A 22,519-nucleotide genomic window follows, 5' to 3' on the forward strand; every position below is an offset into this window, starting at 1 on the left:
AAGGGCGTGTTTTCGTCTTTTTGACAGGCACATCCTATTTACTGAAATAATTCTGACTCTTTTGTAGCCCTTCCTTTTGAGTCTTAATGGAAAGGACAGTAAAATATTGTATTAGCTGTTTTTGTTTTGCTTTTTTAAAAAAAAAATCCATTTTCCTTGATTTTTAAAGCTGTGGAGTAATTTCTATCCATGGAGGTTTCGGAAGATGCAGTCCGCACTGGGACTCTGATAGTGAGGGCTGTGTACAGGAGGGTGAGTGAGGAACTCACTGGAAACTGGCCTGGCTGGGATTTTTTTTCTTTCTTTCTGAGGTAGAACTAGCAGAGGCATGCCTATCACCTTCCTGCTGTCTGTAAACACCTGATAAGGAGGAGGAAGCACTAGAAGATAAGGAGCTGGAAGCTGCCGCAGTTTTCAGCCTTGAGCATTTGAAAGGGCAGCCAAGTCTAATAGAAGCCAAAATCAAGTGATCTGTTTTTCTGTATAATGTACTGAATTCCAGGTAAGTTATCCAGTGGGTTTTTAGTTGGATTTATATATGTGTGTGTGTGTGTGTGTGTGTGTGTATGTATATATATATATATATATATATATATAATGTATAAAAAATATAAAAATATGCCTTTCCAGGGGTGATTATGCTTAATAATGAAATGATGCACTCATTATGTTGCATAGCACAAATACATCTACTCTCAGACATTCCATTCCCACCCCCGTGCCCTTACCACCTGTTGTTCACTACCCACAATGCCATAGTCTGGCGCTAACCTTTGGTGCAGAAGGGTGAGTAAAAGCCTGGGTGCCCGCTGTCAGCCTGGGTCAGTACTGGGTCAGGATAGGGTCATCACTCACAGCAATGCATGGGTCACCACTTGTAGGGTCACCACTCACAGCAATGCATGGCCTTAGACTCCTCAGGGATGTAACTTTGTGGCTGGGCCTGAGTGCGTGCTGCCTGTGACTTTGGAAAACAAAATGCATGCCTGTCAGTTGTACATTCTGTAGCCTGGTGGTTGGGAGACTACTGGCCTTGGAGGAGGGAGACGTAGTCAAGTCCCCGTGCTGCCTGATTCCGGGCAGAGTTCTTCATCCCAGATCACTCTGAGTTTGATCCCATCTCCCAGGATCCAAACCACCGGCTATCAAGTGCATGTCTGTCTGTGTGTCTCTCACTCTGACTCTTAAGACTTTCCCAGAGAACATCTTGTGGGAACGAGTACATCTCCAGAAACATTTCAGCTTTGACAAAGCAGATTTCAGTGAAATTTCATTTTGATGAAAATGTACTACCCGCTCTAATAGAATCAGACTGCCTTAGACCGGAGGACGCTCGTTATATAAAACTAAACACACACACACACAATAAACCAGTCTTCCACCCAGCTTGAGCTCTAGCTTTGTGGCCTTTGTTTACCAGGTACCACTCCCTGACTATAATTCTTACAAGAAAGAGAAACATATATGGTGTCTGAATAATATCCTGCAAGTACATCTATCGTTACAGCATTGATGGTAACAAGATAAGGAAGGAAATTTTGTAGTATTTATTTTGAGATGGGGGGTGGTTTTGTTTTGTTTTTTTAACTTAGAATGCCCCCTAAAATCTACACGAATATTCTGTTACTGCTTTAGGATCTGAAACGATAAAGACATGCCCTTTTCCATAAATCAGGTAATATCATTTTTCATGTTAAGTGCATCAAAAGGCTAGTACAAGACTTCCTTTGAAAATAAGCAAAGATTTTGAAGACATGACAGGACTTAGCATTAATTAAGAAGTAAGAAGAGCCAGGGTCCTTTTCACAGACCAAAGGGAACGTTAAAATCACAAAGAAGTTTAAAAGCAAGGCTGCTGGTGAACTTCATTTCTTTATTCCTTCAATGAGTTGATTCCCTTGGGCTTTCCTTAAAGAGGAAAGGGGGGTGGCAGGTGCTATCTGGTATGCATAATGATTTATGGAAAGGGAGGAGGGAAAATAGAAACCAGCAGTGTTTGCCTCCCAATCTAAAAGTACGTTAATCAGACTGACAAATTCAAGGTTATTCATGGTTCATTAATAAAAGAACAATGGTCATTTCAGTGTGGAGAGAGAGACTGTACCTGCTGCAGCACCTGAGCTCAAAGTCTGTAGTCAAAACTATCTGCCTTTTGGGGGGCCTCTGGAAAGAACCACTGAGAGGTCAAAGTCGTTGAAAGCTGTTTGGATAATAGATGTTTTCATCACAAAACAGGGAAAGAAATCGCTGATGTCAAGAACAGGACAGCTAATAGGGCTCTGTTTTACATGGTGCTTGATAGGTAGCAGGTGAGATACTCAGGTGAGTGTTGCTTTTCCAACAGAAGGTAGCACCATTCTTCAATAGATGCTTTTGTAATGCTGAGTTATACAAAACACATAAGAGAAAAATCACAACATGTTAACTAAATGCAATGGAGTGAGATGCAAATTCTATGTTACACTGGCTATGTATACCTTGTAAAGATGTATTTTCTTGCTAATAATTAGGAAGCCTGATTTTTGGAGAAGTGCAGTGTGACCAAGTCCCACTGAAGTCAAAGGATGCTAGAGGTACTTCACATAATACTTTAAATAGTATTTTTGGAAATCAGGTCAGAAATCCTACCTATATTAACTTCATATCTGAATTAGTTTTCTCTTTATTAACATAGCTTCTTACCTACCTGGGTAATGGAAGCAAACAAAGGGGTTCGTTTTCTATGCATAATTGAAGTAAGTTTCTCTCTTGAGCTTTTGGATGCAATTCCTTTTTTAAAATTTATTCCCATAAGAATACCAAATTCACAACATCCATGGTGGAGGAAACCTTTTTTTAAAAGGCAAAGGATAACATTTTCAGAAGTGTCTTAGTGACTTAGGAGACTCGCTCTCATTGAAAGGCAGTGGAACTAGCCGTCTGTCTACACTGCAATCACACGGTGTGGTTACAGCTCGTGTAGATGTACCCAAGCTAGCTTTACTCTAGCTTGCTTGAGTCCTGGAGCCACATGGCCTTGGAGCATATTCTTCAGCACAGGCTGTACAAGCCTGCCCAGAACCCTGAGTAATTACTCATGGCGCTCGCCTGCACTAGCTAGATTATGCTGGCTAGATTAAAGCTGGCTCAGATAGGTCTGCTGAACTTCAGCCACGCCCTGTGATTGAAGTCGAGACATACCCCTCGGCTCCTAAGTCGCTTACGCGCCCTCTTGAAATTGTTATCATTACTGTCCTGCCTCAGCATCTGATTCCCCAGCCCAAGCTATTTCTGAAGTGACATGCAATATAAACAGTAGAAGAGAAAAGAGTGCAAACCAACTTCTAATACTCCATTACATTTTATCAGGGGGCTGTCTGGCAAGTGGCGGTATAAAAGTAACGTTGTGGGAGTCAATACATACTTAGGCTTTGTTTACATGGGAACTGACCAACATAGCTATTGCATAATAAGATATTCAAGATAGCTCCCCATATGCTCTACTCTAGAATAAAAGTGACATTATTCCTGAATAAAATCACTTTTATTCCTGAATAGTGTGTCCATATGGGAGGGGGTGGTTTCTGGAATACCTAAATCATGGGAATAGTTATTGTAGAACAGCTATGCCTGTCAATTTCCACATGTAGACAAGGCCTTAGTGACATCCCTATCCAGTCTGCCCATTAACAAATCAAGAGTTGATTTCTTTTCCTTGTATTCCTGCAAACTCTCACTAGAATCTGAGAATCAAGCTGTGTTCCATACATGAGGAGAAAAACCAGGATTTTCAGACTACCTGGATCTTATTTTATGTTAAGAGAAATATACAGTCTCTGTGAAAGAGCACAGAAAAATATGGCTTCATAAAATCAGCTTCATCAAAATAAAAAAATTTAAAAAAAAAACCTGAAAGAATTTTCAATTCATATTAAATTTCTGAAATCACTCATGATGTCCTATCCCCACCTTAACCAAAAATACCTCCCTACATTTTGGGCCTAGAATTAAATGACAGTGTCCAAAAACATCTCTTGTATTGTATTCTAGGGATTTTTTTTTTTTTTGCTTGCTGTCTCTAAAAGTCAAGTTGTACTCCAATAATTAAGGCCATGATTCATTCGAGCACTTAAAGTATGTACTTAATTTTGTGTATGCGTAATTCCATCCCTATCCAGCATAACCTTCAAGCACATGCTTCATTCCTATTGACTTCAGTGGGACTTAAACATGTGCTTAAACAGAAGTTTAAGCATCTTGCTGATTCACAGGTTAATTAATTACCTGTCCTATTGCCCACAAAAGAAGCGTAGGCTCAAATGCAGTGTCTGTGCTGTTCTTTTTGCTAGGAGCAAAGAATATAAAACTACATGTTAGGGTGATGAAATGAGCAGTCTTGTAATGCATTTGAAAACACAGACAAATAATCAAGACAGGAGTTGGTTTTCAAAAACGCATTGGTTGTATGTAGATTAGCAGAAGCAAAACTTTTAAAAAACTCTTACGTCCTCATCAAAACCTCGAACCTAGGTAAACCTAGATAATACTTAGTCCTGCCATGAGTGCAGGGGCCTGGACTACATGACCTCTCGAGGTCCCTTCCAGTTCTATGATTCTATGAAACCCTTAATCTTAGAGAGAGTCTCACATTGGTTAAATTTCTGCTTTTCTAATATAGGGGAACAGGATTTAACCCCAACATAGCATGAAGTCTAAACACCAAAAATACTTTGTTGCTAGAAATGGGGTCCAAACTGAAACCCCAGTCCAAGAGCCGTAAACTTTTCTGGATGTGAATTAGTTGATATGTGTATGATTATTACTTTATCTATTAAGGGTCTGCCATATAAACACATCTATAAAGGTATTATTGAGTTTCAGACACAAGAACTATGCATACCAAACAGAAGATAGAGAATACAGTGGGGAACAATTTTCCTTGAAAAACCCACACGTGTATATCTGAAGGGACATTCCTGTAAAATGCTGACTTTTTTTTCCCCTCCAAAGTACTGGCAGTACTAGTTGCTTCATTTCCTCTCCTCTGTTTGGTGTGCGAGTTGCAGCACTGTGGCCTGGCTGTTCCTTTACTCTGTGAGCCAAATCCTGGCCCCGTTGAAACCAGTCAGAGTTCTGCCCTGCATGGGAGTGGCAGCCCTGCTCATGAAAAATACAATTTGGCTCTCAGACCTGTCCAGCGAATTTAGCCAACAATGTAAATATAAAACCAGAGCTCTGTATTTCCTCCCAAACTGAGTGCTGGTCAGTGGTCAGGACTTGCTACCAGGTGCACATTGTTTTTGTTTCTATCTGCTTTTATAATCTTAAAATCCCTATAAACATATTACAAATAGATATTCTATATACAGAGGACCCTAGTTATTTCTCTTATGGGGTAATGTGTACTTTGGAATAAACAGATGTCAGAAAGGGAGACAGATATAGAAAGCGGCTGCCTTTTTGCCGTGCAGAGTCTCCTGCTGGAAGCATTTTACACGAACGTTCTGTGATCTGCACTGGCTTCCTATTAAATTACGGGCATATGCTGGGTGTGAGCCCCTGCGTGAGCTGCATCCAGTAGAGACTATCGCCCCCACAGGTGAAGAGAAGGCTTCTTATATCGGAGTCGTTAATTGTGGAATTCACTCCCACTATCTTGGTCAAAAGAAGTGCCAGCTTATTGTCAGTGCTTAATTTGTGCCAGGGTGAGCCCCAGCCTCCATAGGCACCCACTCCCACAGGGAAAAAATGGTGGGTGCTGAGCACCCCCCATCAGCTTCCCACCACCCCCGCCAGCTCCCCCCCACCCACTGATGGGCCCCACTGATCAGCACCTCCCCACGCCTCCTGCAATCAGCTGTTCAGCTGCCTGCAGGAGGCTGGGAGGGAGGCGGGGAGGAGCGAGGATGCGGTACGCTCTGGGGGGTGGGGCAGGGAGAGGGCGGAACTGGGTGGGAAGACGCGGGCAGGGGCGGGGCCTTGAGGGAAAGGGGGGGGGGTGGAGCTTGGGGCAGAGTTGGGGGTAGAACACCCCCTGCACTTTGGAAAGGCCACGCCTGTGCCAGCACCTCCAGGCTTGGCAGTTCGTAGCCCTGGCACCTCTGTACTTGCAGCCTGAAAGTAAAAAAAAAAATTGCTTTAGTCCCAGCACCTCTTTGATTACAAATTAAGCAGAGCACGTTGGCCTTCAGTTTCTGCTGAAAGGCCCGTCTGTTCCCAAGCATCATGCGAGGGCTGAGAGTTTGGGGGAAATAGGGCTGGTTTAACTTTCTTGGGCTGATGCAGCTGTCTTCTGGTTTGTTTGTATGCTGTATTATTTTAATTCTTATGAAAACACCTTGCAGAGACTATCTTGCAGCACATACTGCTGCGTATTGCTTACAAATGCCCAGCCATTTTCAGGCTTGACAGCACTTGACTACTTGGGAGCAAATATGGCTATACATAGCAAACACAAGCAAATATCGTCCATCAGTCAGAGAAGATACAAGTACAAGCAAGTATTATGATTGTCTTGCACACATTCTTTTGTGTGTGTTAATACCAAAGCTACACTGAAACTGGGTGTGATCTTGCAAAGTTTGCCGACCCCTGCTGGTAAATTATTAGAATTAAACTGGTCAGACAGGAGTTTTGCCTTGGATGGCATCTGGACAATCTCTGCATGTCTCTACTTGCATCTTTCAAAGATTTCCACACATTGTGGACAGATGCATTGCTTATGGCCATTTTCTCTATTAATATGCATTAGAGTGGCAGAAACATCTGTATGTGCCATGAAATCTTTTTGCAGACATATCATCTTCATTTCCATCAAAATTCTTTATAAATTTTTCCATGTTTTTGTTGGAAAAACAGAAACCTGAAAACTGTTGACAAAACCCAAAATTTCATGAGAAAATTTCCCTTTTGTCAAAAAGCCATTTTTATTCCCCAAGAAAAATCCAGTAATTTTTTTTAACCAGCTGCAATGTGCATGTAAATAGTGGGAAATAGATTGCAGACGGTAATTAAGTTCCTTTTTATTGTGGCTGCAGCTGGTAAGTAGCTATTTGTATATTTCCTCCGTTAAGTCAGTACTAATGTCACATTCAAGGTCTGATCCTGAGAGGTACTGAAAACCTTTGATTCTGTCATTGCCTTCAGTGGGCAATCAGTACTTTTCCACATCAGGTCTGCAGTATGGTTTCTGAGATAAAATGTAAGCAGGAAAATAGCAACACAAGATGCTTCCAGTACTGTTCATGGCTCTGGCTGGCTCATTTTACATATTGATGTTTCTCTCTCTCTCCATGGGTGCTGGAAGTAGGGGTGCAGGGGGTGCTGCAGTACCCCCTGACTTGAAGTGGTTTCCATTCTATACAGGGTTAACAGTTTGGTTCAATGGCTCTCAGCACCCCCACTATAAAATTTGTTCCAGCACCCCTGTCTCTCTCAGTTTTTCTCTTTGAACAGAAATATATTTATGGCTCACTTGGTCATACTTCCGTCATTCACGGTCTCTTGGGAGTACACAGTCAAGGGAGCGTGGGTTGGTGAGGCAAATGCCAAATCAGAGAGAGAGGGGCGTGGAGGTTTTGAACATGGGGTTTGACTAGACATTCATGATGATACCTTCTGACCTTACCATCTATAATTTGATCTCCTCAGGTATGGTGATCTCTCTGGCAGCATAACTTACAACCTCACTTTTTCGGTCAATGGCCACGATCAGTGAATCAAGTGTATTCATTATCTTCCTCATATTTGATATATTTGCCGAGCCATTCTGACGTGGACATGTCAAATCTGTATAAACACATAATCCTATGGCTGTGACCACCATTCTTTCTTACCCCTTCCCTTCCTATTCATAACCTTTTACCCATCTGATATTTTAGCGTGTTAGCTCTTTTGTCTTTTCCCAAGTTCTTAGGGCATAATCACGATTGATAAAAGTAGGCAAGCCAAGTTAGGATGCTTGTAGAAATGGTCATATCCATGTGTAGGTTCTTAGTGCATTTTATCCACCTGCTTGCAGATGGGTTATGTGGATGCAGGAGATGAGCCATAGATTCCCACATTGGGGCATTGGTGGGAGTGTTTGTTTTCCCTGGACCTCGTTTTGGCCTGATGGTCAAATGCAATGCAACATTCTATGGACGAGAGCAACATTGGTTACATGGTCTCTTGAACTTGCACGAGTGAGGCATGATGCAGAGGTGATGAGTGGTTATAGCGTACATCTGTGTCTAACACCTCAAGACTTTCAGGGTCCTAGATGATGTGGAGACTATTTTTTTTTTCAAGAGGTCACCTGAGGAGGAAAAACAGGTCTGATTACTGGAATAAATCCAGCCCGAAAAAAAAGGGGAGTGCAAAGTATGCTCAGTTTTAGCTCTTTCTATAGAGTGTTTCATTCTCCATGCTTGTACATCAGTGATCCCTGATGTGCATGACATTGGTACCTATTGCTGTAAGAATATTCACCCCCTGCTTTCTCAGGGGGAAAAGACCTGTTACTTAGCATATGCCCATTGGTAGCCTTTAGACCTTAATCAAAAAAAGAAGAAAAACCCTCTATGGGAAAAAGAACGAGGAGTACTTGTGCGCCTTAGAGACTAACAAATTTATTTGGTCATAAACTTTTGTGGGCTAAAACCCACTTAGTCTCTAAGGTACCTCAAGGACTCCTCGTTCTTTTTGCTGATATTACCACTCTGAAACCTGCCTATATGGGAATTTCACTTCAGAAAGGACTGCAGTAAGCTACTGTGCAGGAAACCTATGTTCTATTCCTAATCTAGTTTCAAAACCAACGTATGTACACCCTGGGGAGCTCAGTGTCGTGGTGCCCTATAGCTTAGTGGCCAGTATTCAGCACTACCATGACCGAGATCTGGGTTAAAGGCAAAGTGGTTTGTTGTTCACCAAAATCTGAAACAGGCAAAGGACATACCTGAGGGGCAGTGACAGAAAGAAGAAAGTCATTAATTTTTAAATCTGTCACAAAACTTCCAGTTATCACGTCTGTTCTATGTTGTATATGCCCATCTCGATATTCGGGGAGCATGATGTTTCATTTCCCTGACTGTCACAATATTATTATACCCCTACGTGGATGGGGAGTTATGTCCGAGACCATAGTGGCAACCTTGTTAGTTGTCAAGAAGGATTTTTTTTAAAGAGTTCTCTAGTTAAGATTGAAGTTTTATTGTTGTTGTTAGTCAAAGTACTTGTTTTCTATGCATTGCACTTTGATTCCCTGCTGGTGTAAACTAGTATTGCTCCATTAAAGTCAGTGGGGCTACACTGATTGACACTAGGTGAGGCTATCCTGTAAGATGCACATATTTGAATAAGCCTATGATAAACAAATGCACAAAAATCACTAAGAGAAGGGACAGGGAATGTTAACAATATTATCCCAGCTGCCCGAGTTCATTGCTAAAAGGTTCCACTAGCCACTGGAGCAGATAAGAAACAAATATGAAGCAGCAGCCTGAAAAAGGTTTCGTTTGATGTTTCTTTGCAGAAGACAGCCAGAGTTTGAACAGTGTGTCCTCCATCTGCCTGTTAGGGCTTTAGGATTAAATTTACATTACAATCAACAGCCAAGGGACAAGAGGAGGAAGACATATCGCTTTTCTCAGGGACATGCTGTTCTGTTACAAACTATAACGTGGTTTTATGTTAATTTTGAATAGCAGCCCCATGCAATCTCCTCTCTTCACACAATAAAATACTGATTAGGTCAATGTTGGAGAGATACCCTGTAGTCTACTTATTCAGTCATTTGGAATATGCTGGTCTTTCAATATAGAACATTTTAAAATAAATTTTAAAGCAAAGCAAACTTGCTATAATTTGTTCTTGCGGTTTAAGGTAGGGGCATAAAAAACCTGGGATAGGAGCTCCCATTTGTATCTGTATCTTAAGAAAAATAATGTACACACTTGCAGAGCCAACAGCAAAGATCTGGACATGTTGATTGTATAAATCATTCAACTATTTGTGATCAGAGAAGTTTAACTTCTGACTGGTGTGCTTAATGCACCTGTCAAAATCCTGACGCTAAGAGTCATTTTAGAGTATGTCTTCACTGCAAAAAAAACAACAACAAAAATAAAGTGTTTTCTTAACATGGGCCGGGAAGGCACAAGAACTTGGCTTTTAACTCTGATTGGCAGCTCCAATTAAAGTTGGGGTTGAAGTTGGCTTTTATCTTGGGTTAGCAGCTCAAGTTGCCATGTTTTAATTGTTTTAATTGTTATTTTAACCTTTATTAGCTAATCTGAGTTAGCTAATCCATGCTATCAACACACATTTGATTTTCAGTGAAGCTATACTCTTTGAATCTGCCTTGTCCATCAAGCTGGTGTCTGTTTTTCTTGGCTCTTGTCTATCAGATGTAACCTTCTCTATTAAGTCAATTAACATAAAACTCACAATTTGTTACCCCACATTGTTGAGGTTTTGGACTTTATTTTTAGACTAGGAAATCGCCAGTGTTGTAAGGCTGTAAATTTATGTCAGTGGTGTTTAAATCCTGTTTGTAAAAACACATGTAACACTGCCGAGAACTAGATTTGCAACATGAATGCCTGAATCATATAGGGTTATATCATGGATCCTTGTCTTTCCACAAAAAGTTTTTGCCAAGTTGTAGTTTATGACGCTCTCAAACATTTGGATTGAATAATTGGAGCCAATAGGAAGTTACCTTTTCAAAGACAGCTAAAAGCTACTACTAGCAAAAAATAGTGGTTGGGGCCATTAGGGGATTTAGCACGTTTCAGAAATGTAACTCTTGTTATAGCTTATGGGAACCCATAGATTTGTTAATCTTTTTTCAGATATGCTGTTTGGGTTTAGGACAGACGGAAAGACAGTTATAGATATCATTGCTCCTTTGCCAATCAATAGCAGATTTCAGTGCCTTGCAAGTCAGTTTGCTGTTGGAGGAGAAGTAGGTGTCACAGTCAGGAGATTTTTCTCAGTGTAATTTGTTTCTTTGGTGCACACAATTTGCCCACAGGCTATTCCTCTGGCAAAAAACTCAGCTACAGCCCATCTCTTGAGCCTCAGTTTCTTCAGTGCCTTGTGCATATGGTGGCCTGTAAACTACAGACGCTAGATGTGTAGCTATGCGGCTGCGTCCACACCTGTCAGGCAGCGGGGAAAGGCTCCGGCAGCTGGGAGGCAGCAGGATGCTACACGGATAAAATTAGCAGCAAAGACAGGGGAGGCACTGCATGGATATGTAGAGAGCCACGTAGGAAATATACTCCAGGGTTCAAGCACATAGGGCTCTCTGTCTCCTCTCCCCTCCTCAGCAGTGCCTTGGTATCTACACTGCTCTTTATATCTGACTGTGCTAACGCGGTGCGGTGTCTGCACTCTACGCACTGCTCTAAGCGTAACCTTTGGACTGTCCTGGAATCTCTCGGCTTCACATTCCGTACCTGTAACTCCCTCAGCTCCTGAACTTTACAGATGTTTAAGGAGCTTCCTTCCCAAAAACTGATCAGCTCGGATCATGTGGTCTCCCTCAACCTTCTTGTTGTGCAGTTGCTCAAAAGGTTCAGCTGCTCATCAGAGTGCTTTAACCTATCTAGTTCCTCCCATGTCTTTCTGTACATGGCCACTGCTTGGTTAATTTTAACACTTCCTATAGGGAGTTTGATTCTGAGTTCTTTGACATCAGTGATCCCTAATAAGCTTTCTAAAATGACAGTGACTCAGTCTTTCATGCTAACTGCCAGACCAGACTCAAGGTCGCTGTGGACTTTTCTTCATTGTTGCTTTGGAAACTCAGTTTGATTCAGCTAAGCTGCCTTTTAAAGGCCTAGTGCTATTTTTAACCCTCGCCGTCCTGTAGATGCAAAAGAACCTACTCTTAAGTAGCCCATCCACCCAGAGAGCAATAATAAGAGTTTTACCTGAGCTTTTATATGGATGGGAATTTAGTACTGCTGAAAGATGCAGGGTTGACAAGGGCAGAGTCGAGTTTAGTCCTGTTTTTCCCTACAACAAATATAGCAGAAACAACAAACGTGCCATTGTAACCCACACACCTCCTGGGTGTGGTGTTCTGTCCCATCTAGTGGCACTGAACCCACTTAGAGAGAGAGATAAAATGAGTCTGCTCTACAGCCTTAGTTTCTAAGAATGTACTTAGATGCCTGGTCTCAAAATAATTATTAAAATGTATACAACAAATATTCTTGTTTTTACACCTTATTACATTCATAAATCTTTCTAAATTAGAAAAATCTTGTTTGGTTTGTATCAAGATGTAAAATAGAGATTTCACAGGGTAGTAAACTATGACAAGAGGGACCCCTGCCCATCACTGTACCAGCAGATAGGGAAATAGTGGGGTAGCAAACTATGATAGGGCAGTACAAAAAATAACACCTCTACCTGCTGGTGGGAAGCGCTGGTGGGTAGCAGTTTATATTGGGGGACAGAACTGAGGGGTGGCTTGCCAGGAATTTTCCAGTGTTTGGGACAGTACCTCATCCCTGGGCCTAAATTCTGCCCTGTGCTGCACCATCACACAACAGGGCATAAGGGATGTTCTTCCCATGCAACCATGAAGATGGAATCTCTCCACAGTGAGTAAAACAACTCTGGGAGAAGCTAGGTGCTAACGCTCTGGCCCACGTACCGGAGGTCCCCAAAGGGGCATGGTGTGTAGGCAAGGAGTCATGTCTAGCCCATGGCTCCACAGATATCTAGCACATGTGCAGTAGTCACCACAGCAAGCTCTAGAAAGGGGCATGCTCTTTGCTTCGAGGAGCAGCAAAGGATGTACATCTGGGCATCACTCCCAGCCTTCCTCATGGAGTCCTACCCCAGATAACAGGAGACCTTTTGCAAAGGATGCAAAGGCCAGTTCCTCGTTGCTGTGCCAGCAACGGCAGGGTTTGGACTATGCTATTCAGCTGGTCTTCCATACGGCAGTTACATGGTGTTTCAGTTTGAATGTACTGTGCAATAGCAGAGGTAAGAGGAATCTGTGGATAAATTTCAGCTAAGATTTTTATCCTAACTCTGCAGATCATTAACTTCATTTTGTAACCCTTTAAAGACAAAGTCACCTGTTTCATCTGTTGGGAAAGTGCTCTTGCAAATAAGGTATTTGTTCAATGTCACAGATCTCTACTGATCCATCATTAATGCCACATTAGTTACTGTACTCACACATTTTATGCAATAATTCATGTGATCCATCGTGATTCAGCAAGCAACAGGAGATAAGGCAGGCTACAATCTGGATTACTTTCCTTAGGTTTGCAGAACGTATTTGCAGATTTATTGATCCTTGTGTGGGGAGGGAACCTTTTCTTCACTTAACTATTCCATTACAGGCAGTAGGAGAGAATAGGAGGTCAGGATTAATGTGTCCTAGTTGCTGTTAACTTGTCTTTTCCACATACTGAAATCACTCTCTCTCTCACTCACGCTCTCACTCTCTCTCTCACACACACGCGCGCCAAATTTATCCTTGATCGAAGGGACACAGCTCTGATGACTTCAGAACCTTTGGGTACAAGGATGAAATTCTCCTATCTATGCCTGTGCTGATTCTGGCCCATGATGTCAATGCAAATCAAAGTGGGTGGGTCAATCTATCTCACCTTATAATAGAAACTGTGTTTTCTTCATCAACGATTAGCACCTGGACAAGAAATCCTTATTGGCCTTGAAATTTTTATGCTGTACTATAAATTATTTATTGGGTTAATAAAATTCATTATACTGTTCCCCTTTCTCAACTTCCTAACTCTAAGGGTAGTTAAGCTCTGGAACAGGCTCCCAAGGGGTGGGGATTGATTTTAAGAACAGGTTGGACAAACACTTGTCAGGAATGGTGTGGATTTGTGGTCCTGCTCCAGCGCAGGGGGCTGGACTGGATGACTTCTCAAGGTCCCTTCCAGCCCTCCACTTCCATGATTCTATGATTAATAGTGTTTTTCCTCCCAGGACTTTTAGGACATGCAAATACTACAGTGAGAGTGTGCTATAGAACCTGTAGAGAATAGAACAGAAAGCATTGCTAACATAGTCCTTGGTTGGAAGGGCAACATATTTCTGCATCAGGCAGAATTTAGGAAGAGTTACAGTAAATAGTCATTTTGCCATCCTGTAGGTTGGAGATCCGATGTTCAGTGCAGCTCTCTGTCCTAGAGTAGACCCTCTTTTTTGCTTTCTAGAAGCCATCCCTTCATTGAAGTAAATGAGGGCTGGAAGCAGAGTGGAGAGGGTAGAGATCAGGGACCAAATTCAGCTGTTCTAAGAAAGCAATCCTCCCCTTACACTCACTTATGGTAGATGTGGCTTTTTTGTTTGTTTGTTCTGTCGCTTTTGTCTACTGTGTGACTTGAGAAAGTTTTCTTCTGGGTGAGGCTAATAGGGCAAGCATATTGATCAAAAAGTCTGTAGATGCCCAGCAAAATGAGTGATGATAATACCTAGCTCTGTGCAGTGTTTTTCATCTGATCTCAAAGCACTTTGTGAATGAGGTAAGCAGCTTTATCCACATTTTTGCAGATGAGCCAACTGAGACACAGTGAGGGGGAAGTGACTTGTCCAAGGTTACCCTACAGACCAGTGGAAGAGCCAGGAATAGCTTGCCTGAGTCCCAGTCTAGTGCCTGGTCCACTAGGCCTCTCATAGTGATGCTTATTCTTTGAAATAAAATTTTGTGTTCTGTAGAGTGTGGGAGGGAAAATGCACAAAGCAATGGGATTGGTACTGGGTGGGTGGGGTTTTTTTTTTCTGCCTACCTGTAATGTAGTGGGTTGGCTTTTAGTTGACCCTACTGTATTTTATTTAAAAACCCTCTTAGTTACTTAAGTAGCACAATAAACAGTGTGCAATAGTGGACAAATGCAGTCCAATAACCTAGTACTGCTGCAACGTGAATGGGATGTCTAAAAGAGGAATAAAACGGACACTTTTACATCTGGCCACAATGTGTGGCAATTAGACACCTTGATTCTGTTTCCACTTCTGCCACTCATAAACCATGTAAGCTTTGGCAAGTCACTTACCAGTGCTATTCGTTGCTTTCCCCATCACCATTTTGGGGACAATGTTACTTCCTGTCTTCTACCAAATGTAAAATGCTGTGATCCCAAACCACTCCATATGAATCCCATCTGGTTAGAGCTGTGCAAATAATGGATTTTGCAGTTTGCTGGCTATTCTGAAAAATTGGGGAAAAAAAGTTTTGGATCAAACTGGAAATGAATTTCTTTGAAATTTTTGGTGAATCAAAAGTTAAAAATATTGTTTCAGGTTGAACTAAATGTTTCATTTTGATTTTGAGCTTTTATAAGATTTGTTTAATTTATAAAATAAAATTAAAGAAAATTTTGGTACAAAAAGTCATTTAGAACTGAAAAATCAAAATGTCTGGAAAGTCCCAAAATGAAATGCATTTGTTTTTCAGAAATTTTTAATTTTTTTTACCGAAACAATTAGACACAATCGACAAGAATTTGCAAAATGTTTCTGGGTCACTGTATAGAATCATAGAATATCAGGGTTGGAAGGGACCACATGAGGTCATCTAGTCCAACCCCCTGCTCAAAGTAGGACCAATCCCCAACTAAATCATCCCAGGTGGGGCTTTGTCAAGCCTGACTCTATCTGCATTTGTTGCAGGAAAAAAGTTTCAGCTGAAAAATGTTGCAAGCTCTACTTTGAACTTCTATAAAGCCTTCAATCCAAAGTACAGAAGTCAGGAACTGGAGCTGAGATTTCCAAAGCTGACTAGAGAATTTAGCCATGTAACTCCCATGTTCAAGCTGGGTTCTTAACAGTTCATTGAAATCATCTTATCTGGCTTGCCCTTGTTTTGTGTCAGATAAAACATGATTTTAACCGAGTGTTGTGAACTGCCTCTGAACATGCTGTACCATTCACATGCCAGCTTTGCCTCCCTAAATCTTCCTTTGAAACAGTTGCATGTTTCTCAAGCGATGTTGCATCAGAGAAGTTCAACTCTCATCTCGGCTGCCCTGGGGGCGAGAAATGCCTGACCTGTTCAACCCATTTAGTACTTGAACAGTAAATTAAAGGTCTTCATTATCTTATTGGGTAGTTGAATAAAACACTTTGAAACACTGGCATATTAGCAGCAATCAGGTTTTGAAAGGTCTCTTGTTGCTACAAGGAAATAAGCCCGATAAACTGCTCTTTTCAATTAAATGGCTTTTTTTTCACAAGTAAGCCCAGAACCTATTGTTTGGGGAAGATTTTTTGAGTTTTTATGGAAGGTTTTTCTTAAAGAATTAATTTATTTGAAGAGGCTAATTGTAATTGCAGTACAACATTGCAGCTCATAAACTGTCCCCAATTCATTTGTCTGAGAGACACCTTCACCGAGGCCATGTGGTCTAGTGGTTAGGGCAGTGGCCCATGAGATCTGTTTGGCTGTGGTGTTTACCACTCTGAGCCTCAGTTTACCCATCTGTAAAATAGGCACAATCCTACTTGGGTGCTGAGGGACTTGTTTAACTTTTATAAAGTGTTCCACAATAATGAGTAAGTACTTTTCATCTGAAAATAAACTAGTTAATGCTATAAACCATTTCAACAATAGATTGATGGTTTCCATCTTGGCGAACATCAGGGAGTCACCTGGGGAGACCTCCTGAGCTAAAAGCATGCGTCTCCGTAGCCTAAGCTAAAAAGCCAGGGTCTGTACCAGAGGACTGTTACTCGCTTGTGTCCTCTGTAGATTGGGACACGTAAACACACACTGACACAGGGTTTATAATAGTGCTATAGAAATGTGAAGTATTTCTTCAAATGCAGTGTGTATCTCCTGTACCAGTGCATGGTCTATGCATTTACCATGGAAAAGTACACACTAGTACAAAGGAATGAATAATAATAATACTTATATAGAGCTGTTTGTCAGTAGATCTCAAAGCCCTTTACAAAACCTCATTAAACCTGCTTTGAGCATATTAATCCAAGATAGTAAAATTGTCATTGCATTGTTCATATTAAGATTCATATTGTTTATACTAATTTTAGATCTCCGAAGCTGATAAGCCTCCCGGTTAGAGGTCAAGACACTGTTGGTGAGATCAAAACAACACTGTTCTGCAGAATGAGAAGGAGGTGGACAGAGGTTTGCAGCAATATGCTATCAGACAAATCATGTGAAAGGCTTTCATTCTAAATAATGCTTGACTTATTTCCTGAAAACAGGATGTATTGGCTATGAATTTAGATACTGTATACTGAAATCTATCCTTAAACGGTACCAGATAACTGCATCTCTGCTTACTAAGTAGGGGTAACTTTGGTGGGTTTATGACATCAAAGGAACTTCAAAGGATTAAAGTCTCTACATAATATAATCCTACAGTACTCTGGAGTAGGGGTAGCTCATGGGATCAAAAATATTCCATTTTTAAAAAACATAGTGTTAAACCTGGGGAAATTTCACTTTGGGTAATTGCATCCTGCTTAAGGAGAATTCCTTTTTTGCAGGTTTAGTTGGAATAGTTGTGCCTCAGTTTCCTCATTTGTAAAATGGGGATAATGCTGTAGCCCTCCTTTTAAAGTGCTTTGAAATATACTGATGAAAACCACTATATCAGAGCTAGGCATTGTTGTTAATATTCATTTCCTGTTCTGAAATGTCCATTTTTGTTTTGTTTGGGGTTAGCTGCATTTCAGCGATTGATGGAATGATACTTGTCTATAGGTTTGGACATTGGTCTGCACAGTGCTTGGGGATGGAAGTTTCTGTGTCTTAAGCCTTTCTGTGTGTGACAAAATCAAAAGAAAGCCCCACTAAAATATGGCTGCCGCTCTAGGGTGGAGTTCGGCGGTCCCATAACACACAGCATGCTGCACAGTGGAAAGAAGTGAAATTCTGCTCCAGAGAGAACTAAAGGGTGACTTGATTTGATTGATCTGGGATTTAGCGCTTATCCCGCACAATTGATCTCAATAGGAGTTTTGCCATGGGAGCACAATCAGGCCTTTAATGCTTAATTCATTCCAGTCTTCCTAGGATTTCTGCACAGGCAGACTTCCTGCATCCATGTTTGGAGGCAGTGTTGCCTAGTGAATAGAGCACCAGACTGGGACTCAGGAGAGCTGGCTTCCATTGCTATAGGCCTGCTGGATGACCTTGGGCAAGTCGCTTCATCTCTCTGTACCTCAGTTTCTCTATTTGTAAAATGGGGTAATGATTTATTCTCTCCTTTCTCAAGTAGTTTGTGATCTACTGCTGAAAAGGACTACATAAGAACTAGGTGGGGGTGGTGTTTGTTGCAGGATCAGGGCCTGATCCAAAGCCCATGGAAGTAAATAGGAGCCGTTCCATTCAAAGAGCTTCAGATCAGTCTTTGAGGACCAGATCCCATGCTGAGAACAGCACAGGGCAGACCCACGATGGGCTCTGTGTGGGCAGACTCCTGTGCCTGCCTGGAGTACCACTGAAGTCCAGGGAATGCACTGAAATGCAATCCCAACGTCCTCAGTGCAGTATGGCTTGTGAAGTGGTGCATGTTGAAACGCACTCTCTGTTTCAAGGGTCCAGTCCTTCAACTCCTTCCCTCCTTGTGCTGAGGACTGACTTACCTGAGTAGTCCCATTGATTTTAATGGGACAGTCTGTGGGATCTGGCTCAGGGGATGATCCCATGTTCTCTATGTTACACGTATGGGCTGTAATACATGAAAGGGGCCACTCCCATAGTGGTTTATATGATTGATTGAATGGTTTGAAATCCAGTGTGTACATTAATTGCTGCATCCATAGCACTTGCTGCATCCTTAGTATTTGTACGTAAATCACATATTTTTGGCTGTGTGTAGGAGCAGGCAAGTGACACACGTTAAACGTGATTGTGGAATAAGCTGATGAGATTTGAAATGTCGTCATAACTTCTTATTTAAAGCCTCCAAATTCTTCTCACCTCTGGCTTTTCTGGTTAGTGGCATCTTCTAGCCGTCTTTCAGGCCCTGTCTTACTTTACATCAGTGGTTCTCAACCTGTTTACCATTGTGGGCCGCATATGCAGCTCTCTGTGAGTTACGTGGCTTGCGTCCACACCGTATACAGACTACCTGTAAGTCCCTGAGGCTATCACATGGGCCGCAGCTGTGTGCTGTTTGGGCCGCAGATTGAGAACCGCTGCTTTACATATAGGCTTAACTTTACATAAGGGACTTGCCCCATTGCAGTCCGTAGGACCACGTGTGTAATTTTTGTTGTTGTTGAGTCGGGACCATTAGTGTAGAAGCAATTTTTACAAGAATTGTCTGTGTATATGTGGTGAGAGAGAGGGAGTGGGTGTATTAAGGTGACTGGACAGCAAGTGTGAAAAATCGGGACGGGGGGTGGTGGATAATAGGCGCCTATATAAGATAAAGCTCCAAATATCGGGACTGTCCCTATAAAATCAGGACAGCTGGTCACCCTAGAGCAGGGGTAGGCAACCTATGGCACAAAAGGCAGCACGCGAGCTGATTTTCAGTGGTACTCACACTGCCTGGGTCCTGGCCACTGGTCCGGGGGACTCTGCATTTTAATTTAATTTTAAATGAAGCTTCTTAAACATTTAAAAAACCTTATTTGCTTTACATACAATAGTTTAGTTATATATTATAGATATATAGAAAGAGACGTTCTAAAAACGTTAAAATGTATTACTGTCACGCGAAATCTTAAATTAGAGTGAATAAATGAAGACTTGGCACACCACTTCTGAAAGGTTTCAGAGTAGCAGCCGTTGTTAGTCTGTATTCGCAAAAAGAAAAGGAGGACGTGTGGCACCTTAGAGACTAACCAATTTATTTGAGCATGAGCTTTCGTGAGCATCCGATGAAGTGAGCTGTAGCTCACGAAAGCTCATGCTCTAATAAATTGGTTAGTCTCTAAGGTGCCACAAGTCCTCCCTTTCTTTTCACTTCTGAAAGGTTGCGGACCCCCGGTCTAGAGTATATATGCATGTGCATGCATTGTCAGCCGGCTGAAAACTACAACAAAATCCAGGGGAAGATGCTTCCAAAACTGCCGCAGAATAAAACTCAAACCCACCTCTCTCCCATAACTCAGCTGGGAGGTCTGAAAACACGCCTGAGCCCCCTTTGCTCCCTGTCTGTAAGAAACCCATGGCAGCCCGAGGCTACAGGGTCCCTCCCCCAATGGACTACAACTCCCAGCCTGCACCAACCGGAGAGCGCATGCCCAGTGGAGGTCCGTTTGAGTGGCAAGTTGTTTGTTACATTGTAACACCAGCTGCTTTCTGCACTCTGGAGCTTCTGCTGCCTCTGAGCTCCTTTAACTCCTTTTGCCTCTGGTCCTTTGCTTAGCCTCCCCCTCGCCCCGTCTTCTCTTGCTTTAAACCTCTCTCTAACTTTCACCTCGGTTTCCCCCCCCCCGCCCCCGCCCCCGCTCCCTCTCCCTCCTCTTTCCTGGAGTCTTAAAGGGGGAGAAGAAAATTAATCATAAAAACCTCCCATTTAAAAAAAATTATTAATAATAATAATAAAAACCTGGACCCAGGCACAGATGAACTACAAATGAGAAAAAGGAAAAGATGGAGCTCCACATTTTAGAGCACCGGCTCAAAGTAGCCAGCATAGCCAAGGAGAGCATCCAGTTGTTTACCTATGGATTAATCAAACTTGCTTTCCTTTCCTCCAAGACCAGGTAAGTGCCAGCCACATAAATAAGGGGAGCAACATGAAAGACAAAAAGAGGCCGCAAGTGAGATCCGATTCCCTTGGCTAATTCCATTGCAGGAGCTAGGATAGCGATGGGGGGGGGGGGGGGGGCGGAACCAACTTCGTTCCTTGGCATATATTTCTTCGTTGTCTCCAAACGTTGGGGGAGGGAGGGTGGTTTTTATTTCTTTTGTTTATTTGCTTTTTTTTTTTAATATTTTTGTTTTAAGAAAACCTCCATCTGTGTTCCCTTGTTTTGCTGTTCTGTGCTTTTAACATGCATATGTCGCCGGGGAGCTGCTCCTTGTAAATGAATGGATGAATGAAAACAGGTGTGGGGAATGTGCAGGGGGGTGAGGGGAAGCCATGGAAAGTTTGTTTTTTAATTTAAAGAAAAGTAAATAAATAAATAAAAAGGCGATCGGTCTGGACAACAAAGACGAGAGCAGAAGCAGCAGGAGGAGGAGTGGTGTGGTTCCCCCAACCCCCAGCACTTATTTAAAACAAACACCCCTTACACGATTTGCTCTTTTAAGGGTGTTTTTTAAATGCCGAGTACTCTGGAGTAAGGAGGGATTGAAGTGCATGCATTGTTGCAATATTACACTCTTGTATTTTATTTATTTATTTATTAAGCGTTGTGGTTTGTGAGAGGTATCAGAAGGGGAAAAGAATGCAGTGGCAGGCAGTGTGTGAGGATATTTTTTTTATTATTATTTTGGCCAGTATGTAAAAAATACATGTGTATTCTGCCAAGGCATCTCAAAGGAAAAACAGTTTGAATTGCAAATACATACTATAGCTATATAAAAATCTAGTCAGGTTGTTGACTTTTGTTGGTTTACGTGGATAGAGTGAGAGGTAAATAATCCAAACTCTTTTTTGGTTTTCTGAGCCTGATAATTTGTGTTTCACTTTTCTTCACTGAATCATCCCAAATAGCATTTATATTTAAAGACAGGGGACTTTTGCAGGCAAGAGGAGAGAGAATGTTAGCATTATTTTTCTAAATGGTTTCATTCCATTCCGTAATTCAATCTGCTCTCTTCAATAATGCTTACGGATGAATGGACCTGTTTGTGGTGTAATTTGATTGCAGTCCCTTATCTCTTACAGTTAAACTTCTTGCATTGAAATTTCACTCTGATTTGTGGCTCATTCCAGTTGGCTCAACACTGGCATTGTTTGCAGTGTAATATATATGAGCACCTTGTTTACTGCAGCCTCTGAATACTCAATAGGGTATTAAAGGCTTAAATCTTAAATGTCTTTTTTAATGTACGGTTTCATTACTAATTAAAAGTGACTGCTAACCTTTGTTCCATTTAATTGCTAATCAAGTCACTTTGTTTTCTGATGCTTCATGTCAGCATTAAAGTCTTCCATTGTTGTATGCAGTGTTGTAACCCTGTTAGTCCCAGATATTAGAGAGACAAGGTGGGTGAGGTATTAATATTATTATTAATCTTTTATGTTATGTTAAAGTCCACGTTTTGAATCTTTAAATCTGTGGCTCCTAACAAACAGATTATTTTTCAAGTTCAAGAATTGTCCAGTTGTCTTCCAGCTTAAAGTTGCATTTCTTGTCCATAAAATTGGGCAACCATGAATAGAGTTAGGGTTGCAATATGTTATCTCTTGCGTTTGTGTGCAGTACTTTATCTTGCATTTTGGGTAGTACTTTATCTACCTTCAGGTTTCATGCTGCCACCCATCACTGTGGTTTCGGAGTGCCTTCCACATAGAATTAGAAGCAATAGCAAATTTCCTAAGAATCCTCGTGGAGTCTCTGGCACTTCTCCCTTTTCAGGGTCAAAACTCTGCTTGGGGAGGATTTTATGCTTTGTTTT

At 41.7% G+C, this 22,519-nt stretch overlaps 1 protein-coding gene and 1 long non-coding RNA gene across 12 annotated transcripts in view; both read left to right on the top strand.

The window, feature by feature from the left end:
- The first annotated feature begins 422 nt into the window (after positions 1-422).
- On the top strand, positions 423-17,109 carry LOC140899785 (uncharacterized). Its single transcript, XR_012155446.1, has 3 exons — positions 423-502; positions 2,511-2,573; positions 17,017-17,109. It is a non-coding gene; the product is annotated as an uncharacterized lncRNA (long non-coding RNA).
- Positions 17,110-20,180: 3,071 nt separating this feature from the next.
- Positions 20,181-22,519, top strand: part of CASTOR2 (cytosolic arginine sensor for mTORC1 subunit 2) — a 195,766-nt gene continuing 193,427 nt past the window's right edge. For all 11 annotated transcript variants that reach the window (XM_073315842.1, XM_073315833.1, XM_073315837.1 and 8 more), the window contains exon 1: positions 20,181-20,655. In XM_073315842.1, coding sequence (XP_073171943.1) covers positions 20,543-20,655 — 113 coding nt within the window. In that variant the 5' untranslated portion in view covers positions 20,181-20,542. The remainder of the gene's footprint in view (positions 20,656-22,519) is intronic.

Source organism: Lepidochelys kempii, chromosome 17 (assembly GCF_965140265.1).
Source record: "Lepidochelys kempii isolate rLepKem1 chromosome 17, rLepKem1.hap2, whole genome shotgun sequence".
Lineage (NCBI taxonomy): Eukaryota > Metazoa > Chordata > Testudines > Cheloniidae > Lepidochelys > Lepidochelys kempii.